Source organism: Zonotrichia albicollis, chromosome 4, assembly GCF_047830755.1.
Source record: "Zonotrichia albicollis isolate bZonAlb1 chromosome 4, bZonAlb1.hap1, whole genome shotgun sequence".
NCBI classification, from domain to species: Eukaryota; Metazoa; Chordata; class Aves; order Passeriformes; family Passerellidae; genus Zonotrichia; species Zonotrichia albicollis.
In genome coordinates this window covers 62,483,494-62,503,074 of record NC_133822.1, presented here as the reverse complement: position 1 = coordinate 62,503,074, position 19,581 = coordinate 62,483,494, and the positions used below count along the sequence as shown (strand labels likewise).

The window sequence follows — 19,581 nt, the reverse complement described above, 5'->3', positions numbered from 1 at the left end:
CTGGTGCTGTGAATAGAATATCGTATTAGTATCAAGGAGATTCTAGTTCTTTCCATATTGTCCAGTTATCTGTTGGATAACATAGGTGAAGTGTCTTACCTCCATGTGTCCTATTTTTTAGGCATAAAGCAAAAATTATTTGAATTTTAGGTTCTGTAAGGGAACAATACTCTATAAAAGTGCTAATTACCTTTCAGATAAAAATGAAAGAACAGTTTCATTCAGTGGATATCAGAAAACATAATGCTTCAAAAATCTCACTTTGATAGGTTGTATTTAAAACAGATTATTTTGAATATTTCACTCTGCTTCACAGTTGAAATGTCTGAAACCTAGTCAGTAGCTATTGCCTTATATGCTCCTGCTCAGTTTGAACACTTTAAATCAGTGCTTGTTATCTAAGACTGGGGGTTTTTGTTCTGTAATACTTTTTTTCAACTGCACAAGTAGACTTTAAGGATTTTAATAGATTCCTAAATTTGAGGTCAAGGTCATTGAAAGCTTCATTAGACTCTAAACTTTAGAATTAATTTTTCCTGTGATACCTATGTTTAAATGGCTCTTTTTCTTTTTCAACAGAAAAAAGACGAGACCCACCAAATGGTAAGCGTTTTGCATGAATCACTGCATTTTATTTTTTCCTTCTGCTGTCATTTACTGTTTATGTATGGCTTTGTTTCAGATTTGTTCAGGATGGTCATGTAGTGACAAAAGCAGTAAACTGGAGGTTACAGTATTCTTTTTGTTTCTGTTCTTTGGTATTTGTTGTGGCTTAGCTAGCATTTGTAAAGAATATTTCTGGAGAAGCATGTTTTGTTGCCAGTAGGAGAGAGGGCCTTTCATCTTAAACTGAGAAAATCTTGTAGCATGCACTTGCTGCTTGATCTTCAGAATATGCATGTATAGGATCACAGTACAAAGTTAGTCCATTTGTCTCAATGGCAGGTATAATAATGATGGGTTTAATAGAATATAATATTTCAATTTCAGTATATCTGGCTAACCATGTAACATAGTCTTTTGGCTTTATGTCATGTGTTCATCAATATTAAATCCTTTTGAATGAAGAATCATTTGAATCTCCTTGCCTCTCAGGAACATGTCTCACTAGCAGGAAGATACAGGTTCCTCCGGAGATCCTCTTATTAACTTGATGGAAGGAATCAAACTATGTATCAGTTTGATACAGAACTTTATCATCCATTCTAAAATCATGAAAAAGGTGCATCAATGAATATTAAGTTTGGTGTTTTTGATTTCTGAATTCACACTGAAGTTAAAAAGGGATTTCTCCTGTCATATTTCTGTTGGTGAGCCAGATCATACAGGTCATAGCATGTATCTGTGAGTTTGCTGCTTGAGCAAGGGTAGAGTCAACTGATCTTCTGAAATTTGCTTATGGTTTGAGGTGGTAGCCTTAAAATTTGTTCTGACCGAGTCATTCAAGCATTTCTCTGTAGGTCACCAAAACAAGTAATTCATAACTAAGCCTGAATTATGGGAACTAATGATTCCTTCTACATACCCAGATAAAACTTCCCTCATATGGAATACTTCTCAAAAAATTGTTTTTCCTTTTTTTCACAAACTTTAAGTTTTGAGGAAATTCAGGCAATCATCAGTTTAGGTCAGGCATTTTTAGTATAGATTAAACTTTGACTGGGATGTTAAGTTTTGAAACACTCACAGTAATACCATGTGTGATGGTCTTGCCAGCTTTTCTGAGCTTTCAAAAGCTTTTGAGTGCTCTGGTTACCTAAACAGCACATCCCTGATAGCAGTGTCTGCAGAGCAGATGGGAATTACAGCAGCCGTGATCATGTAGTAACACCTCCACAAAAAAAAAAAAAATTGCCTTTGTCTCTGTTACAACACAAACAATTTATTGGTCTAAAAATTTTTGCAGGCTTAGTTTTCTTAAATCTTATTCTATTCCTTGAATAGAATAAGATTTAAGAAAACTAAGCCTGCAAAAATTTTTGTGCTTAAAATACTCTCCAAAACTCATGCTGTAAGACCTTGGGAACAATATTTTTCTGAGAAAAATTCTCTCATACTAAACTTGCAGTCATTATCTCTATGCTGAATTTCTCCTGAGTGTTCTGTGGAAGACATAGGGTTTATACTCAGTGTTTTCAGATTTATAATCACTTCATGTTATATACAGGTTTCAGCATCTGTTTTTTAATAAACTGTTTCCTTGGGATGTCCACATACTCTTTCAAAACCTGTCTAAACGTTTTCTTTTTCTGATTTTATGAAATTCTGTAATGCCTGGCTTCTCTGCTGGTGAGAAGTTGTATGGCCATGTCCTCAACAGTCACAGATAAGACATGGTCAGGGCATGGATTATAGCCTCAGGTTGTTACAGCCTACACAGACTTTGCATTTCAGTATTTGGAATTAAGCCTACAGCAGATACATACTATCTGCATGTAACTGGATGAAAAAAACTACATCTATTGTAATAACAGCTGCTTTTTATTTTACTGTTTATATGCATTTGCTTCTCAGAAATTCTGTTGGGAAGAAAAGATGAAACACCTGCATTTTTGTGCTGGTGTTTTCTGTGCTAATGCATTACTAGCTCTAAAACTGAAAAATGAGAACGGTCACATTTCTGTACTCACATGACCCATGGTTGAAATACTGTGAGGAATTTTGTTTTACTGGGGCTTGTTAGTCTGGATTTTCTGCATACATTGAAGCTGCATGGAAAAAGCACTTGGTCTTTTGTATAATGTTTTCAGTGATAGGGATTTAAGGGTTTTGGATTTGTTTTTTTTTTTTTTTTTTTTTTGTAGAATTGCAGGATTAAACTCAAATTGGCATTAACAGTTATGTAAAATGTATTAGTCTGTAATTTCCTGGGATTTGTGTTCCACTCATTTGTAATTGCTAGGTCTCTTTATGCAAATAAAGAAGAGTTATTGTGATTGAACTGACCTCGTAGTGAAGTACTGGATGAAATGAGTATTTGTCAGAGTATTAGGTTTTGAGAGAATCTTGAGGAACCATGTGGCAGAATTTTGTTTCAGCTGTTAACTAGAACAGTTTGCATTTCTGTAGAGCTGTGTGCAGTCTGAGACAGATACCTAGAGAGACTCTAAATAAAATACAGACTAGAATTAACATTTCAAAATGTTCTGTACAACGTTTTCTGGAGCCCCTTCTGAAGATGTCACAGATTTTGATAACAGTGGATGCTTAAGGCCACTGTACTGTCAGGTACTTCCTAATGATGAGCTCTATATGCCTCTCTCATCTTCGTTTATTGAGCTGTCTGCACCTGCTGGGGAAGGTGCATGTGTAATGATGGGAAAAATTTTACTGGATATAAATATGGCAGTTCTAGAAGAGTACAATTCTTTCCAAGGTTCTTTTATCCCTCGTGGACATCAAAGGTCTAAACCAGACGGTAAGAAAAATTTTCATCTTTAATTTTACTGTGACCTCTTGTATGAACATTATTGTCAAGGAATCAGGCTATCCGTCCTTGATTTTAGCTCAGCTGATTTAAACTTCTGTTTGCAAATTGCTGCTGCTTTACAGGCAACTGACCATGTTTGGTTAGTTCAGAATTTTTTGTACAGAAAGATGCACCTCAAAGACTGTTATAAATTGGGAGAAGAATATCACCGACTTACTAGCATTATAGAGATACCTGTTTCTTTTTTGGATGTCAATACAGCTATTGAAACTGTAAATACCAATGTAATAGGTAAAAATGGACAGAATATAACAAAAAATGCAATAGATGATTAAAGTGAGTATTAACTCCTAGTGTTTGGTACCAAGGAAATTAAGACTGTGATTTGCAATTAATTCTGAAGATTTTACTGAATTTATTGTTACGTTTAGAGTTGATAATATTTGATAATAAGTCAATTCAGGGCTACTTTTAAGTGAAACTCTTAACAATGCAAATTGTTTTGGGTAGTCTTACATGATCAGTTTGTGTTTGGGTATTCTCAAAGAACAGTTGTCTAGATCAAAACATTTCTAGATAAAAGCATTTCTGCTTAGCAGAAAACATTCTACAATTTTTTTCATGCACTTTGAGTACAGTTTTTAATCTTGTCCTTTAAGACTCCTATAGGAGTGTTGGAGTTGTCATATGTTTTAGATGAGTTTTGTCTAGCCCAGTGTCATGTTTCTGGTTTTGTTTTTTGTCCTGGCCAGTACTAGGTGCCTCCCCCTGAGGTGTTTAAATGCAAGTGTCAGCTACGTTACCTATTGTGTTGTCTACTTGTCCTTTCTGATTTTTATATTGCACTGTGAACATAAGCCTTGTTGGTTCTTTCTGAATGCAGTTATGAAAAAATAGTGTCAAAACAAGATTCTATCAAAGTCTAATTATACTTTTTTATCATCTGCCCAGTAAGACTGTGTCTTTAGTTCATTTGTTAGCTATGGGTCCTAACTCACAGGGAAGTAGAGAATGTTTTCAAACTATTTCTGGTCAAACTGGTTTTAAATGGCCTGCTTAATCTCATTCTTCCAGAACTGAAATTACTTACCCTTTTTGTAGGTTTCTATAAAAATACACCGGTGTATATATGTATGTATATGATAAATGCATAAGTTGCCTCTTAGCATTTAAGTACTGCTATCATATGCCTATGTCTGGAATTATCTTCTGTCAAAGCTAAAAAACGTGAGTGGAACATGTACTAGATATGTTAGTTTGCTAGCATTATGCAAGTAACATAATATTAAGATGCTTAAATTAGCAGAAGTATAATTCAGATGCATTTTAAATAACTAGAATAATAATTCAGAATTATTTAGAATTAAAAGCAAAGTTTGAGAATGTATGTGAAGCACAAAGATTACAAACTGTATTTCTAGTGCTCTTTTTACTGTCTCTGCAAGCTGTTTCTTATCTGGGACTTCACTGTTTTGAAAACCTGTCAAAATGTGAGACATAAGAAATCCTGAATAGTTCTACAGATACTGTCCTGTATTTAAAGACAGTAGTGTGTCCAGAGCAGCCTTTTGAAGCCATTGTGATGTTCAGGTTGTGTGTGTGTGATGGCAGAAAGCATTCCCACTTGGGGTTTATCAAGGGAAGGTTCTATCTCCTGAAGGATCAGTTTAGTATGCTGCCCAGGTAATGGCCTGCTGGCTCTTTGGGTCTAACTGTTCATGAGTTACATCTTTGATTTCATCTAGGATTGTAGCTATGTTGTATCTTTAATGTGTCTCATCATTCCAGGTGTTCTGTGCATGTTGCAAAAAACAAGTTGTAGTTCAGAAAATATTCCTGTTGCTCTGCTCTAGCAACATTTGTCTTTTTAAAATCAAATATCTTAGTTTATGCATCTGACATCCAGAACCCATCTGGATGCATGTGGCATGTGGAGCTACAGCTAAAGTACAAGTACTCTACAGGTCAAAAAAAACCTCCCAAAGTTTGTGGATTGAACGTGGCATTGGTGAAACACAGTAGTAAAAATCCTGTACTTTACTTTCACAGGCCCCAGTCTACCAATGGCAACTGTTGATATCAAAAACCCAGAAATTACAACTAACAGATTTTATACTCCACAAGTCAACAATATTTCATATACCAAAGAAAAGAAGAAAGGAAAAACTAAAAAGAGAAGATTGACAAAGGCAGATATTGGAACTCCATCTAATTTCCAGTAAGTATGTTCTTGAGATTGAGTTTGGTTTTGGATGGGTGGGAGTTTTGTTGCTTGGAGTGGTGGGAAGGGATGTTGGCATTTTGCTTTTCTGATTTTCTTTTTTTTGTGTCAGTTACACTTGAAAATGGCCAACTCTTGAACCTGTGTAACCTGAACTAAGTAAATGCTAGCTGGAATGCTGTGGGGTTTAAAAGAAGGTTAACTTATACACAGATGAGGATTTTCCTGCAGCTGTGAAAGTAACTTGCTATCGAAACTCAGCTTAGAAAAGACTTCAGCTGCATAGAGGTGCCGTATTGAGGTTGTCAGCTCAGTGAAGACTCATTCAACCTCAGTGGTCAACTCTTTGACACTGTGGTTCCTACACCTGCACATACTTAGCTGTGCATTGTCATGTGAAATACACATTTATGTCCTGACTTGTCATAACTGCAGAAATTACTTGCCATGATTTCATCTTTGGCTTTCTGTTTACAGGCTTTTTGTTGTGTAGGCTAGGACCTGTACCTTGTGATCAAAGTACAGCATGCATCCTTCAGAATTTTTTTCCTATTGTCATTTCTTATGTATCTTTAATCTTTTGGAGAAGTTACGATGTACCACTTAGAGCTTCACTTTCATGAAACTTGGTTTTGGTCACTTTACTCAATTAACTGTTGCTTTCCTGAACATTAATTTTGCAATAATCTTCTGCCTTTTAAAATAAATGCACTTTATTTGCTGAAGCAGCAGGAACTTGGAGCTTGAGTTAGTTACAAGAGATCAGTTTCTGTGAAGCATGAGAAAAGCATTGTGAAGTTTACATGCCAAGTGAATGTCTTATTCTTTTGAAGTGGTATGTTGCATCATTACACTGATGTGTTTTCCCAGAATATAATTCCATTAAAGTAATGTTGGCATTACTAGTTACAGTAACATTACTGCACAGTGTTTTGGAAAAATGCTCTGTAGAATGGGATAGCGGATGGAATATAAAAGAAGCAGGCTAAAAACACTTTCCTAAACAAATTTTGCTTAGAAAATTCAGGCATCAGCCTTTTTCTTACTGATCTGAGTATCAGTGAAGTGCTGCATCTGTTAGTGTCACTTGAATGGGAAAACACAGAAAAGAAGAGTGAGGGAAAAAAAACTGAAGAGTGCTTGGTAGCTGGTCATTGTTGTGACTGTAGTGATGTAGACTTGAGCATATGTGGACAAAATTTGCATTACCCTGTCAGACCTGTGTTAGGAATTTGTGGAAGGGGTTGTGCAGCAGCATAGATAGAAAATTACTTCAAGACTTTGTTTATGAAGTCTATCAGACTGTGACTTAGAGAAGCTGAGAGTAAGGTGACAAAATACTTAATGACATTCAAACAAAAGATATGTTCCAGTATCATATAATGTAAACTTAAATTGTAGATGGTGACCCTTTACGAAAGAAGTCTGTTGAAAGTCCTTTTGGCTTGAGGTCTGTTTAAGTCTCCTGTAGACTGCAACAGATAAGTGTCATCCTACTATGTAAGATACTTTAACTGCTGATTTTGTACAAACATACAGAAACTGGCATTTGGTATTGTTAGGGAAATAAGCCAGTAGGATAACTTGTGTCACTTGTGCTATGATACCTGTGAAGACTAACATGGTCATTGTTTATGCCAGATCAAAGTTGCAATCAGTAGATAAAATTTTTGAATGTCTTCGGTTAGGCAGATACGGAGTTTCAGCATTTTGAGAAAAAAACAACAGTCTGTACTCAAAATGAATGGAACTTACTACTGTATACATTCTTCTAAGTAGCATAAAACTTGGGGTTATCTGATAATATGTATTTGCATTGAAAAGATCTGAAAAACGTGTGTCATAGTCAGTGTGTACAAGTAATTTATCATACTTGGAAGGGTGAAAAATTAACAAAAACTAATGCTAAAACTATGGCATATAAAACTTCAGTGTCAATTCAGTGCACTAAATTGAGTTATATGCTCACAACCTCTAAAAAGAGCATCCCAAGACACACAGATGTGCACAAATACATGGGTAAGATCATATTAGTGGTAAACCAATGTCAATTTACATATGTCAGGTTAATACATTGTGATGAGCTGTGAGAATTTCCTGGTAGGAAATGCATTCCTAATTAATGTGAAGCAAGCTGTATCAAAGCATTCAGAATTCTGTAAATAAGTCGTCCCGTATTTTGGTAGTTACTTAAAGGCATTTAAATAATTAGGCAAAATAGGTTTTTCTTTTTTATGGCATAATTTCACTCTAAACCAAGCCTTTTTCTTTTCTTACTTCTTAAAACCTATAGTTTACTAGTCATAGTTATACCAAAACCAAAACTTGATCATTGTACTTCAGTATTTTAATGAAGAAAACTTATGCTGCTGATAAAACCAGCAAGAATACAAGGTCTGTTGTGCGAGGCACTGTTTAACAGCAGCCAAATAGCCTTAGTAATTTATCAAGTGTAGCCTAGACTGCATTGGCTATTAACAGCTGACCTGGTGTTTTTTATAACTCTGAGCTGAACTTCCTGAGAACTGTATCTTCCTTCTAGAAGTGTGTGAAAAGAATCACTAAACATGGATTCCTGGTAACATTATGGTTCTCTTTTCCGTATCCAATAGCAGTATTGTCAGGTAGTTTGGAGGGGCACAAAACTCATCAGTGTTCTAACTGGTTATAGCATCACATAAAATAATACTTCAGTAGCCACATGAAATGGCTGCTAGAAGCTTAGGAAGATGGCAGCTGAAAACAGTCCTGCCTTATCTTAGAAAGTTGTGAATGAGAAAGGAGTGATACACACAGTGGTGACCGGGAGGATGAGGCTTTCCAGCTGCCTGGCACTGAAAAATTTGGCAATAGCTCAAGGTCCAGTTGCTGTGTAAAGGCAAAATTTCTCCTTGATCTCTGAGCAGCATCATTATCCGTATGCACCACAGGGTGGCATGAAGCCTTCATGTTTTGCCACAGAGTGTAACCTAAGGAGAGAAATTCTCCATTTTGTCTTCTGGACATGAGACAAAAAGTGAAAATAAAGACATTTTACTATTCCATTCTCAAGTGCGGCACTGAGGAATAAGAATTATTTAGAAACTGGTATCTTTGGTTATCTTGGTGTCCTTTTATTTTAGTTAACATGATCCTTTTATGCTGATTAAATGGACTTTTCTCCTTTTTTTAGACACATTGGACATGTTGGTTGGGATCCAAACACAGGTTTTGATGTAAGTAATTTAATAAGTTGCTGAAAACAATGATTTAAACTTTAGAAACTTTTTGCACTAAAGATTTGCATTAAAGAACAAGTTAACTGTACATTAAATAGTTACAAATTGGGATTTATGATGTGATGTAAACAGAGGGATGGTGGAATAGAATGGAATAGGCAAGGGGGACTGAGGGGGGAAAGATTCAAAACCTTCAGTTTTTCATGCAGGGTACTTACTTCTCCTAAAGTAGTACTTTCTGACTTGAAAAGCCAACTCAGAGACATTTACATCACTTTGCTGTTCCTTTTAACTATATGGTTTGTTGGTATTTTTTTCCCCTAATATAAATGATAGTTTTAAAATATCTCCACATTCCAAGCTACTTAAAACCAATGTATCTCACTTGCAGGTGAACAACTTAGACCCAGAACTGAAAAATCTGTTTGATCTGTGTGGAATTTCAGAGGCTCAGCTAAAAGACAAAGAAACTTCAAAGGTCATATATGATTTCATTGAGAAAACAGGAGGTGTGGAAGCTGTTAAAAACGAGCTGCGCAGACAAGGTGGGATTCCTTTCACTTCCATGTAAAAATGAAAATTAAAAATTAACAGGGTATTTTTTGCCTTAAGGATTAGAGTAGAAACTGTTGATGGTGAGCAGTTTTTGATTCTCTTCTCTGGGCTTCATGTCACTGCAGTTGCACTGGGTCATGTTTCCGTACACTGTACACTATGTAAAAACATTCAGGCGTGAACCATGAGAGTACTTGTCCCTGAGTAATAAAGATATTTATGCCAATTAAGTAATTTCCAGTAGCACCTAGTCTGAATGCAGAGTTACACAGTATGTTTGATACAGCTTTTTCAGACTGTGTACGTTAAATATTTATTTATAATCTCAATCTTATAAATAAATGAAAATGTTGGAAGACATAATGTTGTTGTCGGCTGTATTGATAGTAGATGGCTGGCAGATATGTGTGCCTGCCCGTTTACCCTGGCAGAACTCTGTAGAGAGCCTTGAAACAGCAACAGACCTGCAATTTTTATATTTTTTGAAGTTAATTTTTTTCTAATTTGAAATAAAAAATACTAGTCTTGAGCATGCTTCTGTTGGGAAAAAACTCTCAAATAAGCTGCTGCCTGCCTAACCTTTAAATGTGACCTCAGCTGATGCATTACCTAGTGGAAGATAGCAAGTCAGTTTAAAATTACACTGCCAGTGTCAAGCTTTAAAGAATTTGCTTAGAGCTCTGCTCAAGAGAAAAATTATCTAAGGTGAAATTACAACAGCTTGAAAGCAGTGAGTAAGTTGTTCAGTGACTGAAGAGATACAGAATCAGGGTACAATGACTTGTTACATTTATTTCTTAGGTCCGCCTCGGTGGAGTGGTATGTACTTGTGCTGGCATATGCTTCAAAGTATCCATGCTGTTGTGTGATTTTTTTCCTAGATGATACCTTAATCTGCACCTGTTTGAATGCAATATTAAACATTATGTTTCAACTTCTTAGTTAAATTGCAAACAAAACTCCCAATTATGAATTTTTTTCTCAGTAAGAAATCTGTCACCTTCTCTATAGAACGAACTCAGTTTAAATGTTTACAAGGGTGTTGATCCAATATTGCTTATTTTAAAACTACATTGAGGAGACTTGCCTTGTAGTCTTATGACTAGCTTAAAATATTTTTAAAATGTCTATTTTTCTGTATTTTTCTATTTTGTATGTGTTAACTTCACATTATGACCATTTGCATGTATGCAATTAAAAGAAAAACTGCCTCATCTATAATATGCATGATGATAATGTACCTCTGTGCTTTTTTTATAGAGGTAGATAAAATATTCCAGTATTTCAGTGGGTTTATCCACTACTCTGTTATTAGATGTATGGGCTTGACTGCTGTTTGAAGTGCTCTTCCTCAACTGAAAAACATTTTTCTGTGTTTATTGCAAGAATTTCTGTGCTTACATATTCACCCTGCTAGCATGCTGACTAGAGGGTTGCAGAAAAGCCATTCTGCTGAGATGGAAATTATTTTCCTGTTTTCCCTGCCCTTTCCCTAGTTTTGGTACTGGTGGGTTTTTTTTTGTGACAGTACCATTTATAGATAATTATACACATTTTATTGTTAATATTAGTGTGCATTTATAAAAAAACTAAATTTATTTTCTTGTTTTGCTTGTACCATCTGTTTGAGGGGGAAGGGAGAGAAATGGGTAAGTTAATAGTGCTCTCCCCTTGCTGCTCCTCCCTCAATTCACTACAGCTGAGTGCCCACAGGCAAAATGCTGTTCCCACATATTGGATGTGGCATATCTCTCTAGTTATAATGCGAATAAACTATTTCCCCCCAGGAAAACCTAAACCTTGTGTTAGAAATCTAGGGAGAGTACAGACTCTGGAGCCACGACCGCGTTTTTCTCAGCGTTGCAAAAAAAAAAAAAACCGTCTGCAGCGCTTGGCGGGCTGTGGCCCTTGGTAACACCGCCCTCCAGTGGCCCTAAGCGGAACTACAACCATGCCAGCCAAAAATGGCACTTTTAAAATCAAGAATGTTAGCAGTATGTCTCTTGGAAAATACATGGCATTTCAGATCCAGTTCTCTCTATGTTGTTCTCGTGAAGGGGTAGAAAAAAATTCAGCAACTCGTGGAACTTAAGAAGATAATACATGCTTTTAAGAGTTGTATCTTTTTCTAAAGATAAGGAGGGAAGGAGGTGTTGAAGTGCTAGTGACTCCTGCTTCCCCAAAATCTTATTTTTATGGATGTTCCCTATTCTATGCCAGTGCAGCTAGACTGCTTTCTTTGCCAGTAACATGAAGGGAATAATAGAACAGGTAGAGGAGTATCTTCTTGAGTGTAATACCCCTTTTGTTATAAAGGCATGTGAAATCAAACATTAATTTTATAATCCAGGTGCCATTATACAATGGCACCTGGATTATTAAGTAGTTATGTGTAGCAACCACACAACCTAAAGTACCATGAGCCATTAGATGCTTAATGGAAGAGGAAATGAAACGGTGCCACTTAAAATGGCATTAGCAGAACAAGTGCATTTCAAGGCCACTTCACAGAGAAATGATCCTGTGTGTAGCCCTGAAGTTGTTTGCTTTTGACAGCCCCCGCCATAAAGATACTGTTGGAAGTAATTTTCAGTAAAAGACACTAAGTGTCAGTTTATGCTGCATTATAATGCATTAGTGGTGGGAGGGAGGGAGTTGTTACTAGAAAATACTACTTTAAAAAATGCTTGATTCTGTAATTACTTAAAATAATGGATAGATTAGAAAGTGGAAATTCTGTATTTCACTTTAAGTGTATTTCTGACAAGTTTTTCTCTTTTGCTGTGTCCTAGCTCAACAAAATTTTACAGGATTCTTATGAACTTTAATCAGTCCTGCTTAGTCTTGTACCTGCTTCCTGCAGTGATTGACTCTTTTACAAAATACACAACTGACATAGGCTTTGTTTCACTTGGTTTGCCCTATAGGCACAGCTTATATTCAGCTGTATCCATTTTAATCCAGAGTTGGTAAAATTTGCACAAGCACAGAGATCCTTGCAAAAGGCAAGACACAGCCTGTGTTCTTTTTCTGCTGGTCTCTGAAAGACTTTCAGGTGTTGAGTAGCAGGTAATTCAAAGTTGTTTTGTTTCATTTCAGCTCCACCTCCGCCACCACCGTGCAGAGGAGGACCCCCTCCACCTCCACCCCCCCCTCCCCATAGCTCGGGCCCTCCTCCTCCCCCTGCTAGGGGCCGAGGGGCGCCCCCTCCCCCTCCTTCAAGGGCTCCCACCGCGGCGCCTCCGCCCCCGCCTCCATCCAGGCCTGGTGCGGCGGTGCCGCCGCCCCCGCCCAACCGCATGTATCCTCCTCCGCCGCCCGTGCATTCCTCGGCCGCACCCCCCGGCCCTCCTCCGCCGCCGCCGCCGCCGGCAAGTGGCTCCTCTGTTCCTCCGCCCCCTCCACCTCCTCCGCCCCCTCCTGGTCCTCCTCCACCGCCAGGCCTTCCTTCAGAGGTTGATCACCAGCTTCCAGTTCCTGCGGGAAACAAAGCTGCACTCTTGGATCAAATCAGAGAAGGAGCTCAGTTGAAGAAGGTAGAACAGAACAGTCGACCAGTGTCCTGCTCAGGAAGAGATGCACTGCTAGATCAGATACGACAGGGTATACAGTTGAAATCTGTGAGTAAAAACTGTTTCGCACCCAGGTTCCTTTGGGACATGCAAATGCAGTGTGAACAATAAAATGTGGCTCTGCTTTGGGGGCTGGATTGTAAGTTTTAGAGTTTCTGAAGCCATGACTAAACAGTAGTACTAAGAAAATGCAAAGAACACACATTTGCTATAGATGAGTTTTGGGGCAAGAAATTACCCTTTCAAACTCAGTTCTCACTTTTGAGTAAAATCACTAAATCCTGCAATGATGATGTCATAGTGTCATGGCTGTACGGAACTTTTGCAAGGATTGTGAAAAGATTGCTGCTTCCCTGGCTATTCAGTTAAATAATCTAAACTGCAGGAGATGAGTTTAGGAGTAACAGTAGTAGAAGGCAAACACTAGATTTATTAATTTGTTTTTATTTTCATCTTAAGATGGACCTGTGTTCTGCAAATATTGAGGCTTGTAAGAAGGTGTCTGCTTGTGTTTTGACAAGTGCTGCCCATAAGAGATGCCATAGCTGTCCCTGCTGCAGAACAGGCTATTACTGTTTCTTACTGATGCCACTGATTGTCTTAAAAATAATCTCCTAAAAACTATTTTGCCTGTTGATACTTATTTTTTGCCACTCCTCTGCACTCAGGGCTTCTGCTGTAAAAAGTGTAAGGGTGTGTTCATATTTATTTGCCATTCGAGGTAGGCATTATCAAAGTTCATTACTTCAGAAGGGATTATCTGCCCAAAGCAGACTCAGTTTACAAACCCAAGCAATGAAAAATATTTTGTGGTCTATTCCAAAGATAAAATACATAATGGTTATGCAGCCATACAAGTCATGCCTCTACAACCATATTAAGAAGCTTTCTTTTAGATGAGTGTTGACTTCATTAAAGCTTACATATTTAAACTCTGGTATGGCTACAGTTCTGTTATATGGTTAAAAAGTTGACTGTTTTTACTAAAGATTTTGCAGTTTGAGCTAAAGGTTCCACAACAAACTGTTCCACACTTTCTCCTGGTGGAAAACAAACTCAATAATCATACAAGGAAGTTTGTCTCAAAATACAGAGGTTCTGCTTTGCTAATTGCATCTTTCTATTGTAACCCTTTTTCCTAGGTATCTGATGGTCAGGAAAGTGCACCACCTACACCTGCACCCACCTCAGGGATTGTGGGTGCATTGATGGAAGTTATGCAGAAAAGGAGCAAAGCCATTCATTCTTCAGGTGCGTCTGATGGAATTTTTCTGACCTCACAGTGTCGGGTTTTCAAGAGTTAACACTTTTATTTATTGTAAAATGATGGTGGAGAAAAGCATGGATTCCAGCAAATAGTGCAGGGCAGACTGCCCTTGGCAGTGCCCTAGTGATGGGCTGAATGGTTCCTTCATGCTGCTTTGAATTACTGGGGTTTAGCAACTCACAGTAATCCTCAACTGAGTTACTAAACAAGGTTAATATTCTTAGAAAAACATTTATGTTGTTGTTGCAACTGATTTGTTTTTGTTTACCAGCTGTCTGATGAAATAAATGGTCAAAATATTGTGGAAGAAAGTTTTTGGTACTTTCTGTTTGTTGACGCTAAATCTCTTGCCATCATTCAGCTCCTGTGCTGTCAGTTCTGGTGGGCTTTGGCTGCCACCTCCTGGATAAGCAGTGTTACTTGACCAGGCTTCTGCCAGGACTGAATCAACTTCCCATGCTTAAGTGCTGGGAAAAATAAGGGCTGCAAGAGGATTTGCATTTCTGAAATACCAGCTTGTAATAAATGTAGTTGAAATTGCAGTTCAGTAGCTGCAATGCAGCTGTTTGAGTACATCTATTCCGCTTAGGCTTTGGTACATTTCTGGAGCTTGCCTTGCTATCAGAACTGTATATGCAATCTACAGAGCATCTCACCAAGTGCACTATGGTTTGTTGATATGCTGCCCTATGTGGTAATTGCCAACTTTGGTACTTTACAGAAATTAAATACCTGAAGGGAGGTAAATGCTCCCTTACAGTTCCTTCCTATGGGAAGGAAATGGTCTTGTCCAACAAATAAGTAGTTTAATTTCATCAGAGTAAATTTTTAAATGATGCATTAAAAAAAGTGGAAGGCTGAATAAAGTCAGCAAGCATTTATTTTGAAATTTATGTTCATTACACAGCTTTGAGTACTCCAGTATCCACAATGATCTTTCGCTCACCAGACCTTTTTTGGAGGGCTGATTTTTTTACCTGCTTGTAAAGTAAACAAATTCCATTATGTAACAAACCTGGGGAAGCAGTTTTTACATTCCAGCAATTAATCTGTTCCTGAAGTTTAACACTCACTCTGGAACAAGCTGGCAACTTGCACATTCTTTAAGCAACAGTAATAAAAATTAACTATTAAACAAGAACTTCTGATTCTTGTTCTCTCTGTGAACAAAACACATTTTTCTTTTGTGAAGAAAAGAGTGAGTAAAGAAACAAATTAGATTTAACTTCCAGCTAGTAACTATCTGAACTGGATGTCATGTCTAGCAATCTTAAAATAGAGTATTACTAAATGTATTGTCATGATGACCTTGAAGTGATGGTTCTCTTTTCAGAAAGTTGTGATAGAAATCAGTAATACTTTGATCATGTTAATTCTGTGCATGAAAGTGACTTGCTTTTCCTGTCTTACAGATGAAGATGAGGATGAAGATGATGAAGAAGACTTTGAGGATGATGACGAATGGGATGATTGATCATATATTATTATATATATATTTTTTAAGGTGAATGATATACTAAACACTGCTTTCTGTCTATGGATTCTGTAAAATTATCATGTAAATGTTCTACCAATTTGCTGTATATTTTTGTTGCCTTTTGCTTTTTTATTAATCTGTGCAATACCTCATTTAATCTGTAAAGGTTTGTCATAATCCTCTACAAAGCTACTCCCTGTTAATGTGTGCAAGTTTACACCTGGATGATAATGTACATGTGAATACTTTCCATTCCATCAATAAGGGAGTTTAAATGTAATATGTGAGACTGACAAAAACCTTAATGTAATTTAGTTATAATGCAAGAAGGAAAACACTATTTTCATACCCTACTTTTTCTGTATCTAAATTTTCTTATTAAAGCCTAGTATAGCACTATGTTCTTTAAGTGATGCAGCTCTTAGTTTATTTAGCCCCTTGATTTCAAATGAAATGCTGTATGAATGTTGAGGCTGATTTATACTATTGCATGGTTTCAAATACATCAGCACATTGCAGGTCAAATCTTAGCAGTATGCTTTACATAACACAAAAGCACTGCAGAAGAATGCACAGCTAGTTGTGAAAATTACCTTGTCCTAACTATAGTACTGACTGCTATTGAACAGCAGTAGAAATTAAATTCTTCAATGGGGACCTCTATCTGAAGTTAAACAGGGTGGCTCTGTATTGTCATAGTGGTAAAAGCAACTTTGATGCAAACAAGTTCAACTTTTGGTTGGTTTTGGTTTGGGGTTTTAGGGAGGGTTTCTGGGGGATTTTTTAGGGGTTGGGTTTTGTTGGTTGGGTTTTTGTTTGTTTTTTTTTTTTTTTTCCTTCCCTGCTATTACTTCCAGAATGAAGATGTCTAAATTACTGAGGGCTGTACTGGAGGCTGGCAATCGCTACAGTTTGATCTATTTTTAAAATCAATTTTTTGTGGGTTTTAGGCTGAAGGGCTGCATTTAAGGCTTGCTTCAATAGCATTTAATTACTTTTTAAAATTTGTAGGACATTGGTGTACTAATAAACACAAGTGGTATTACTTTGCAGTCTTTGCTTTATGGTACACAGCAGATGCTGAAACACCAATCCTACATCCTGTAGGTTGGAAAGTCTCATAAACTCAGAATTATACACTATGGAGTGTAAAGTACTGAACTTTATGGCAGTATTTTGTCTTCATATGTTGGCTTTAAGACCGAGGGTTGTGATGAAGATCAAGAACCTTATTCACAAGAATAGTATTTGAATAAGTGGACAGAACATGGGATTTTCATTTCACAGCTTGCACATTTATATACATTGTACTTGTAAACATTGGCACATCTGCCTATTATGAAGTACTAATCTATGCTAAGTGGGTATTTAATATCTGCAGCATTAATTACTGTACTTGCTGTAATTTTCAGGTAGAAAATCTTTTTAAAAACCACATTATCGGACACAGAATGTTCATTAAAGTCAGTTACATTTGAGTGTAGTTAATGCATAGTGTCCTGGGTCTTTGACTGTAGTCAGGGTATCAAACAAAATTTAAGTTATCAGACAAGTATTGACTGAAACCCAGTGTTGACCTGATCTTGACAGGCTGGACCTGCATGATATGGCTTGGATTTCTAACCCAATTATAACCTAGTCTTTAGCAAATTATTTAGTCGTAGGAGGAGAAAAGAAAGTTGCTGAAAAGTAGTGGGAGAGGTAAGGTTGTAGTTAAATTATTCAGAGGATGCTAACTTCCTTCCAAGAGTAATTTAAGCACATAACTTGAGGAAAATATTGCCAAGTGGTCTCATTTTCTTGCAGTAACTTTCTCATTGGCCTCTGCTGCTGGAAACACTTCCTGCTAGCTTTGCTGCTGTAATGGCTTGAGCTTTGGATCAAGTGCAAGTGCAGCCTCATGTAGCTAATGGCAGTGGAGTTAGCAACTTGTGTATAAGGAAAATATTTGTATGGCTTTCATATAACTTCTGGCACTGCACTCTTATTTTTATTGCATATAGGGCATCTAAAAATTAAGCAGATGAGGCCTAGAGGTTTTCCTAACATGCTACTTACTAGATATGTTTAGCTGTTATGTTCCCAGGATTGGAATTTCTGTAATATAGTTAATAATTAAGCATCACAGTTCATTAATCAAATTTCTATTCTGGATTTTGGGAGCTCTGAAGTTGCATTATTGAATAAAACTTTGATTTGTAGATACTGGCCAAAGAAAGTTTTTGGGTTTTCTATTTCTTCATATAAAAAGTACACTCACACCTGTGGTGTCCAGGTTAATATTTCCTTTCCAGTAGCATTTGTTCATGATAAATTTCAGGCATACAGACTGCGATGCAGTTAAGTTACTCATAGCTGCATGCTTCAGCACTGCCACTTTTGCTCCAAGCAGAAGACAGCATTTCATGATACTGGTGCATTGTTGCTAAACATTGTAATGAAGGCCTCTTATATATTCTGGTTAATTGACTGTCCAGATAGCCTTAGCAATTAACAAACTAGCATGAGGCTTTTGTATCTCAACACTCTATGTGCATAGACAATATCAGCTAGCCACTTGTACGTATGAAATTCGTAAGAACTTCTCAATCATTCAGTTTTCCATTTATCAAACTGAAATTTTTAGTATGTGAATTTTTGAAATGTACAGTGAATAGGATGTTGCACTGGTGGCAATTCATCATGAAGCATAATAAAATTAATTTGACCCAACTAGTGTAAAACTGTGTGGTTTTTAAGTGCTGATTGCAGCACAGGTTTTAAAATAGATCTGTAGATTGATTACACACTTTAAAAGTGACTTTGGCCACCTGGCCAAGTTCACAAAGCAGTAAATAGCCACTGTCAAATCGCAGAAGTTTCATGTCTCTGGAAAGTTGGATTGTGCTGTTGAGTAAACACAATGAGTAAGAATGTGACACCCCGTCCTCCTGGCAGATCTCACCGCTGCTAAGCAGCCTCCTTGGAAACAGCTACTGCTGCAGGCAAGTGCAATAAACCAGCAACATTTCAAGGTCAAACAAACATGGGATCATTAATAAACAGTCTAGAAGAAGTTCTAAATAATCAACTTTTGTCAGTGGATGCTCTAGCTGAACCTGGATTATACAGAGGTAAATCTTTGTCCTGCACGTTACAGAGTTTGAGTTCAGGATACTTTAGAAGTTTGCTTCTCTCTGCTAAAGCATCTGAAGAGTCCAGCATTTCAAATTGTTACCTGGTGTACAGTTTGTTTTGGGGTTTATTGCTTATCTGATTTCTCAGCCTTACGCACAGGGCAAAGTTGGAATTGTTCTTTGGAGGATGAGCTGAGGCATATAATCATTTCCTTTCCACTACATAAGCAGAAAATCTATGCTTTTGAAAGGAGCCCTTTTTTTATTTGATAGTGGTTACTTTCCCAAGATTCTTGTGAGGAGGAAAAGGGAGGAAAGATCCTATTGCTTTTAAGACTGTTAGCAGTCCACTGAAACAGCCTTTATCTAATCATTAGAGGAATTCTTGGTCTAATTAAAGTTCCTAAAGCTTAAGTACAGTGATAAGCAGCTTTATTTATAGAAAAGTGAAAATGGTTCAGGGAAGCTTAGATGATACTCAGCCTTTGTCTCTCAAAGGACCAGTGTTATCCTCTTGCAGTGCAGTGAGGACTCCTGTTGCTATGTATTTGTTTCATGCCTGGAATTTTCTTGTGAGTGAGAAGATGGAAAGGATGGGGTAGTAAGAACTAGAATGTGAGCTGGGAAGGTTTAACACCATGTTTTAACTACCTTGTCAGTGACTCTAGCCTGACAAGTCTAAGACAGTCGTTGAAAGTTTGAGGATATTTATCCCGTTGTGAAGG

At 37.2% G+C, this 19,581-nt stretch overlaps 1 protein-coding gene across 1 annotated transcript in view; it reads left to right on the top strand.

Moving 5' to 3' along the window:
* WASL (WASP like actin nucleation promoting factor) overlaps window positions 1-16,785 on the top strand; it is a 52,056-nt gene extending 35,271 nt beyond the window's left edge. The window contains exons 5-11 of the mRNA XM_005481939.3: window positions 580-603; window positions 5,480-5,648; window positions 8,824-8,866; window positions 9,261-9,414; window positions 12,524-13,044; window positions 14,139-14,247; window positions 15,676-16,785. Coding sequence (XP_005481996.1) covers window positions 580-603; window positions 5,480-5,648; window positions 8,824-8,866; window positions 9,261-9,414; window positions 12,524-13,044; window positions 14,139-14,247; window positions 15,676-15,737 — 1,082 coding nt within the window. The 3' untranslated portion in view covers window positions 15,738-16,785. The remainder of the gene's footprint in view (window positions 1-579; window positions 604-5,479; window positions 5,649-8,823; window positions 8,867-9,260; window positions 9,415-12,523; window positions 13,045-14,138; window positions 14,248-15,675) is intronic.
* Window positions 16,786-19,581: the final 2,796 nt, after the last annotated feature.